Source organism: Gavialis gangeticus, unplaced genomic scaffold, assembly GCF_001723915.1.
Source record: "Gavialis gangeticus isolate Ggan-Ray unplaced genomic scaffold, GavGan_comp1, whole genome shotgun sequence".
Lineage (NCBI taxonomy): Eukaryota > Metazoa > Chordata > Crocodylia > Gavialidae > Gavialis > Gavialis gangeticus.
The window spans coordinates 163,435,632-163,443,215 of NW_017729024.1; the positions used below are offsets into that span (position 1 = coordinate 163,435,632).

A 7,584-nucleotide genomic window follows, 5' to 3' on the forward strand; every position below is an offset into this window, starting at 1 on the left:
AATACAGATCTAAGCTGTAATAACTGTATGTGAAACCAGAGGTAGGCTCCCTTCAGCTTGATTGCTGGAATTCTTAAGGCAGAATTTCTGATAATATTTTGTACTAGAGATTGCAAATAAAATATACTGCAGAAATTTAGCAGATCCTTCTAACTGTAACCTAGTGATTTTCAACAGTGGTGCTACAGCACCTCTGGGTGCCATGAGATGCTTTTAAGGGTGCCATGCTACTGCCAAGTGGACCTGTCTCACCCTGCCTCTGTTTCCTGGAAATATCATGTAGGATTGGACCAGGGAGCAGCTGTGGAAGGATGGGGCACCCCACTGCAGCCTAGTCTGACTGGAGGCCAGACAAGATGCGGAGTCACCTCTATCCTGCTGGATTCATCTAGGTTAAAGCAGCAGTGCACTAGACTCCAGTGTTGATTGCCCTGGCTGCAAAACAGGACCTTGACCTTCTTGTAGCATGCTGGGCAAGCTGTGCCATCAAGTGCCAGCTGGGCTGCTCAGCAGGCAAGACCCAGGTGACATTTTGCTCTGGAAAGCTTGGCTTCCCCTCAAGCAAGGAGCACCAACCCAAGCCCTGACATGACATGGCCCCTGGTTCCTCACTTGCCCAGCTCCATGGTTCTGCAATGCCAAAGCTGCCTCCGTCTTGGCCCTGCCATCTCCCCATCCCTTGAGAATCCTGTGGGATCCCCAAGGCCAAATCCATGAAACCCAGGGCAGGTCACGTGTGGGGTACCACTAAATTTAGAAAAGTTACAGAAAGGGCCTTGAGTCTGAAACAGTTGAGAAACACTGCTCCAAACTTGTCATCGTTTTCATGGAGAATTAACTCTGGTGTTTACTGAGACATTCCAGAAGAATTGTCTGTCCCAGCCACCTGCAGAGGGTTCAGGATTGAGAGTATGGTCGGGGTAGAAAGGTAAGAAAGGTTTATTGACTTAACAAAAACACAGCTACGTGTAGTAACAAGACAAACAATGACAGACAAGAATAATTCATGTCGGCAACTTATTGGCCGTCCCCTCTGATGCCCGATGTACAACAAGTTTCTCTTTCCACAAAGCTCAGCAAAGTCAGGCGTCCCCGATCAGCACTGTCCGAGGGGTACCGGGAAGGACGCTGGTATTCAGTCCTTGGGCTTCTTGAGATCCATGGGCTCATTGATCCAGGTCAACCCCTAACTAATTCTTTTTACAGAGCTGTATTTGCCTTCTGAATGATTTCCGGATGTTTTAGCCCATATAATTTCTGAGCTGTGCTGATAAATTACAGCCATTCAGATTCTTTTTACTTCAACTATCCTTAGACTGACCAATAGCAATACAAGCCTTGCATTCCTTTGGTAAGGTTAATTTTAACTATGCCACAGGGCCTTACTACTTCAAGGTTTTGCTAAATTTACTAGGCCTTACTTTATACAAAGCCTTATTACATCTTAAACTTTAATTAGGCTCTTAGCAACAACATATAACTTAATATCTAAACAAATACAGAAAAACACTTGGTCTAATCTTCATGGAGCCTTCAGCAAGTACCTTTATCACACAGATGTAATTTTCAGCTGTCACATTGTCAACTGCTGCAAGGAGGTTGGGCTGAACATGCAGTGGGTTTGAACGCCAGGCAACAGAACTGACCCATCCTTGTTGCTTCAGCAATCGTTTTGCATGTTACAGAGACAGGACACTTACATATTCCAAGAAGACAAACTAAACCTCTGCACTTCGAGCCCAGATAATACAACACAGATGATAAGCTAAACAATCTCAGTGAAAAGAATGCATGCTGAACAGCTCCCTGTGGAGATCTCCTCCTGGCAGTACCTCACTGTCTTCCAGCATAAGCAGGATAGTGTCTTCAACCATATGCTAAGCAAACAAACTGCCTCTCCAAGCGGTTTTCTTATCAATAGCAGCTGCGACATTCACCAGTGAGTAGGTAAAAGGGCCTGAAGAAGGACAACAGAACATTATGCAAACTAGAGTTAGCTGTCTATGTACCAGAGGGCCACATAAAATGCATTTAAGCCATGGCATTCAGGATTGCCCTCTCTGTACAGAGTATTTAAAGGGACAAGTAGTTTTAGACCTAAAATTCAGGCCTTGTAAAATAAAAAACAAGCTTTTTAAGCATCTTGCTCAAGTGTTTGCTTATTATAGAGTTGCCAGGATTTATTTGATATCTGTACGAATGATGACTAGAATCTTGTTTCCCCAACGACCATCATCAGCTCATGCTAAGACAATTCCAGCTTTATTCATAAGTAGCTGTGTTTTGGGTTTGATATGTGACCAGGCTGTGTATAAGGAATGTGGTAATGAATAACTCTTTTCCTGGTCAGATCATTACCTCCTTCTGGCATGAATCAGGAGAATCTTGCCTTGCTCTTAAGAAATATCAGATCCCCACCAGTGTTTTTATTGGTCCAGAGACTAATCAGTTCAGCTGGATTTACAGAACTGCCTGCAGTATAATACAGCCAAACCCATGATGCTCAACCAGGGCACCATAGTACCTTAGGGTGCCCTGAGATCTTTTCAAGGGTGCTGCAGGGTGCCACAGAATGTTCGTATGGTTAGGTGTGCAAATATGATTCACAGGATAAACCCTGAGATTTCAAATAGGAATTCATAGTGTTAAAAAACATTCTGACGTGTTTGGGACTTTCTGAATTCTTTGCGACAGAAGAATTCCTGTGTTATTTTTCTGTAGTCAAAAGAACAAGTGAAAACTAAGAGCTGGCATTTTCTGAAGCACGCCTAAAATCTAATGGGGGCACCTTGAATTGAGAACTACTGGCTTATCTAGTAGATGACTACAGTGTTGACCCCATTGCACTATTATAACCAACTTTTGTCTATGGATATCATTATACTAGCCTGTTTTCCACATCATTTTTGGGGATAGATTGGATTAGATACCAGAACAAGGGGCCAAATTCAGTTGTTTCTTACACTCCATATAATTGCACTTATTCCCAGGAGATCACACAAAGCTTAAAGACATCACGAAATCTGGTAGTTTGTACATTGCTTTCAGCGACATTTCTCAACAATCTGTTCCTCTCTTGAGTGAACTCATTTGGATAAAATATAAACTGAAAGGAACATCAGTCTAATACTTATATCAAACCCACATTTTAGCTTGCTTTTTATTTAAGCAATTGTATGTGCCTCTGTAATTCTGGCTTTCACCTAGAGTTAGATGCACCAAAATACTCAAGTTTTTAAAAGAATTTAGAGGAATTGGAGCAGGTTGAGAAATGAATCCCTGAAACAGTTTAAGGGTTGGAGAAGATGCCTCACAGTGAGAGATGTAAGATGTTCAATCTGTTAATGTTTCTAAAAGAAGACCAAAGGATGATTGATTGTGGTTCACGAATTCCTTCCCGGGAAGAAAAATGCCAGGTACTAACAAAGCCATAACAAGAACCCTGAATAGAATTTAATGCCAGATAAACTATAACTAGAAATAAGTTGCACATTGTTCTACTATTGGTATTTCCCATGCTTCTGGGCTTTGCTGGTGATGCCTGTCCCCCTGCTTTCTGTTATGTGTCAGGGTGTTTTTAAGTCTTTCTCAGAGGCATTGGGTGTTAGCTGCAGCCAGAGCTGGGGATTTTGACTGGAATGTGCCAATGCTTCTGCTGGGACATAAAGCCAGAGGTTCTGGCTAGGGGGTCTTGCCACTCTGCGCGGGGCCAGACTGATTGCCATATTTAGGGTCAGGAAGGAATGTTACCCCATGGTCAAATTGATACGGACTGTGCAGGGTTTTGTTTCAACCTATAGTGAGAGACATGGCCCTCTACCTGGCATCTTTTGAGTATACAGGTTTCCCTCACTTTATGCTGTACATGTGTTCCTGGAAAATGGCACATAACTCTAATTTGCATAAAGGGAACCCACTTTACAATGTAACAAATAGGGATATGTTCCAAGACCTTGACTGTACTGACCCCTAGACCCATTTCTACCACTTTTACAAGACAGTTTTGGTACTCACTAACAGCAGACAGTACACACAAGCACCCAGGACACTATCATAATGGGGACGTCAACTACAGAAACACGTGTCACAGACAACGAGCGAGGAGCACAGATCCACACAGGAGACTATATTTTGGTGCACATCACTCCCACAGTGCGCCGCACAAAGCAGCTGACTGCGGGCTTCCACCGCACCGATTGCATAAGAGTGAATTTACCTCGCATATAATGATTTTTTGGTGTAAAAAGGGTCATCACATAAGAGCGAATTCACACATACAAAACCCGCATAAAGTGAGGGAAAACTGTATATTAATAAAATGTATAGAAACAGAGCATTGGCTGCTGTGGTTCTCCTGCTTAACCTGTGGCAGATTAGGGTGTTGTCTTGTGGTGTGTCAGGATTGACAGTAGTTTTACAAAGAGTTTAGACTATTGTTTAGGATGGGTTGGATAGGAGTGATCCTACACCAGGCAGGGGGTTGGACTAGATGACCTCTGCAGGTCCCTTCCAGCCCTACTTCTCTATGGTTCTGTGACTTTGAACAATGAGGGTGATGAACCATGAGAACAGACTGCTAAAGGAAGGAGAGAACCCTTCCTCTCTCAGTGTTTTCAAGTTAAGACAGGATGCCTTTCTTTCTAGAAGATGCACTGTAGCCAAACACAAGTTATTGAGATCAGTGCAACGTCAGCTGGGTTAAATGCTATGGCCATTGTTATCCAAGGACTTGTAGTAGAAGAAGATCTGGTGGTCCTTTCTGGCCTTAACTCTCTGAATCCATGAAAGCACCATGTTGGATGCCATTCTTCTGGCACTACTTTTTGGACAACATTTAAATAGCACTGGAAACCTCACAAAGAAGTCTAGTATTTCAAGCCTGATTTTTAAACTGAAAAGGACTGACTGAGTTTAAAGGTAGTATAGGTGAGTTGTTCCAGTGTTCAGCGTAATCAGCTAAAAGATGCCTCTTGACAACACTTGCTGTATCAGGCTCTTAGTAAGCAGCTGAATGCTCGTCTCTTTTCTTAATTCATCACTAATTCAGATGTTCTTAATGCTGCTGATGAGTTAACTTTGCCCTCCTTTATACTATCTTTTTTGGTATAAAGGAGGCCATGAAGTAAAGGATATATGTATGATCTACATACTAGGATAAGAGAACTAAGCCCCTACTCTAAGAGGCAGAATTACTATTCCAGGACATCTGAAATAGCTTTCTGGATATGGATGAAAGTAGTACATAGACACTGATTAGCTGTGAATCTGTTTGAGCATCCTGGCATATTACAGAAAGTTATATAAGAATGGATACATAAGGAAACTGTATGAAATTCACTACACTAAATCCGGTAAATATATAAATGTCAAGCACCGAGAAATGTCTGTAATATTAACACACAGACTGTTTTACATAATGCTATATATTTTTCAAAAGCCATATTAATTAATGAAAATGACCCAAATAAAGATACTAAAGTGTATATCCAAATGGACAAATATACCACCATAGCTAAGTGCATGGTGGGTGGTCCATGTAGAGGATAACAGCCTGCAGTTATGCCAAGGATTGGAGCTCCTCCTTTAAGTCAAGTAGCAGTAATCTGTGCCATGGTGCTGAAGAGCTGGTGTGTAAACCTTTTTAATGAGCCTTATGGTCGATCATTCTTCAAACCTAAATGTTGGCTTGACTTGTTTAAGCTATCCAAGTTCTTCATGAACTGTATGTTTTTCAACAGCAAAAAGAAGAAAGGTTGTTTCCTACAGTTTGCCAATACGTTTCTCCTTGTGTTTGGGAAACTTCATTTCCTTTTACTAGGACATCTGTTAAAACAATGTTTGTTTGTGGAACAAAAGTGACTAGCTCCATTTGAGACTGTAAAGAAAATGAGGTTCTGATGCTTGTTAGTTCCAGCATTATGGCACTGATTCCTCAGCAATGTCATTTCCGTATCCCTACCAGTTGCAGTGGCCCTTCTTCTACCTTCGATATGATACCTTACCATGAATCTCATTTTTCAACCCTTTTTGCTCTTGCAGTCTCCTAGCATGGTAAAATAATCAGTGATGATAAAGGCCAATGTTGTGCAAACTGAAAGAGAGAGTCGCTTTGCCTGGGATTTTCTTGTAATTTACAGCATATGAAAATTGGCCATTGAGTAGATTATAAATCAGTTGGGATCTATAAAGCTGCTCTACTGTAAATGGACAGATAAAAGCATGGGCATGAACATTTTCAGGTATAAGAAAGTAGGGTCTCATTAGGGACTGCTAACTGGAAACAGCTGGTTTGAAAATGTGTGTAGGATTGTCTCAGTAAAATTGCTCAGCTCTGGTGATTCACAATTGAAAAGCTGGTAATGGCATGATCTCCTCTGCCTTTCACATTATGGGAAAACATAAAAACCTCAAAGGCTGTTCTGTGGCGTTTTGCTTTTGCAGTTGCTTATTCAATTACTTTGTGGGATTCTTTCCTTTTGGATTTTCTGCCTTTCTTATGTTTGTCCTGGAAATTGTTTTCTTTAGCTGGGCTCTCTGAGAAAGCCGACAATGAGGTGAAACCAGGAGCTTGCTGTGCCTCATGCAAAGAGTTTCACCAAATAAAGCAGACGGTTTTACAATTGAAGCAAAAGGTATGAATCAAAGGTCACCTCTTTTCCAGAACTATGTTTTTAAAAAGACCATTTGAGACTAGAAACATATTTTGTGCTTCTTAAAGTATCTAACTTTAAACATACAAATGTTGTGTTGTTGTTGCCACGTGAAGCTTTGTGTTGAGCATTGTGTAGCAGGTGTTTAAACCGTGTGTGAATGGCAGTTCTCTTGCCTTCATCTGAGCAGAATGTGAACATGTCAGATCCTGCGGGAGATGTAAGATATGGCCAGAGGTCAGTCAGGATTTGAGCCTAGGTTTCCTGTCAGTCTTACTCTTTTATTTAATTAATTCTAAAATGTTTTTGACAAGGTCCTTCACCAAAGGCTCTTGAAGGAATGAAGCTGTCATGGGATCAGAGGACAAGTCATTTCATGGAATGAAAATTGGTTAAAAAAATAAAAACAAAGGGTAGAACTAAATGTTCATTTTTCACAGTGCAAGAAGGTCAACAGTGAAGTTCCCTAAGGATGTGTGCTGGGAACTGTATTGTTCAACATTCATCAGTGATCTGAAACAGGATGTGAATAGTGACATGACAATTTTTTCAGATAATAACATTAATTGTGATAGTCAAATCCAAAGAAGTGTCATAGAAAGGTAACAGAAAGATCTACATAACTGAGTGAGTGGGCAACAAAAAGGCAGATGAATTTCAACACTGGGAAGTACAAAGTAATGTATGGGTGGCAAGAAGATAGACCTAATTATGCATGATGGGCTCAGAGTTATTACTGGGTTCAAAAAGGATTAGACAAGTTTATGAAGAATAAGTCCACTGGGGCTATTATACATAACATTTTTGTCTTTGACCTATTGGTGGTGACTAGGAAGGAACAGCAAGGCATGGGTCCCTCTACCTTGTTTCTTACACTCTTCCTCTAAAGGAAACGTGGTGGGACTCAACGCATGACTGGCCAGTGAATGTCAAG

At 41.3% G+C, this 7,584-nt stretch overlaps 1 protein-coding gene across 1 annotated transcript in view; it reads left to right on the forward strand.

The window, feature by feature from the left end:
* CCBE1 (collagen and calcium binding EGF domains 1) overlaps positions 1-7,584 on the forward strand; it is a gene marked incomplete at its 5' end in the record, with an annotated part of 65,199 nt that overhangs the window by 13,403 nt on the left and 44,212 nt on the right. The window contains one exon of the mRNA XM_019518279.1: positions 6,526-6,632. Coding sequence (XP_019373824.1) covers positions 6,526-6,632 — 107 coding nt within the window. The remainder of the gene's footprint in view (positions 1-6,525; positions 6,633-7,584) is intronic.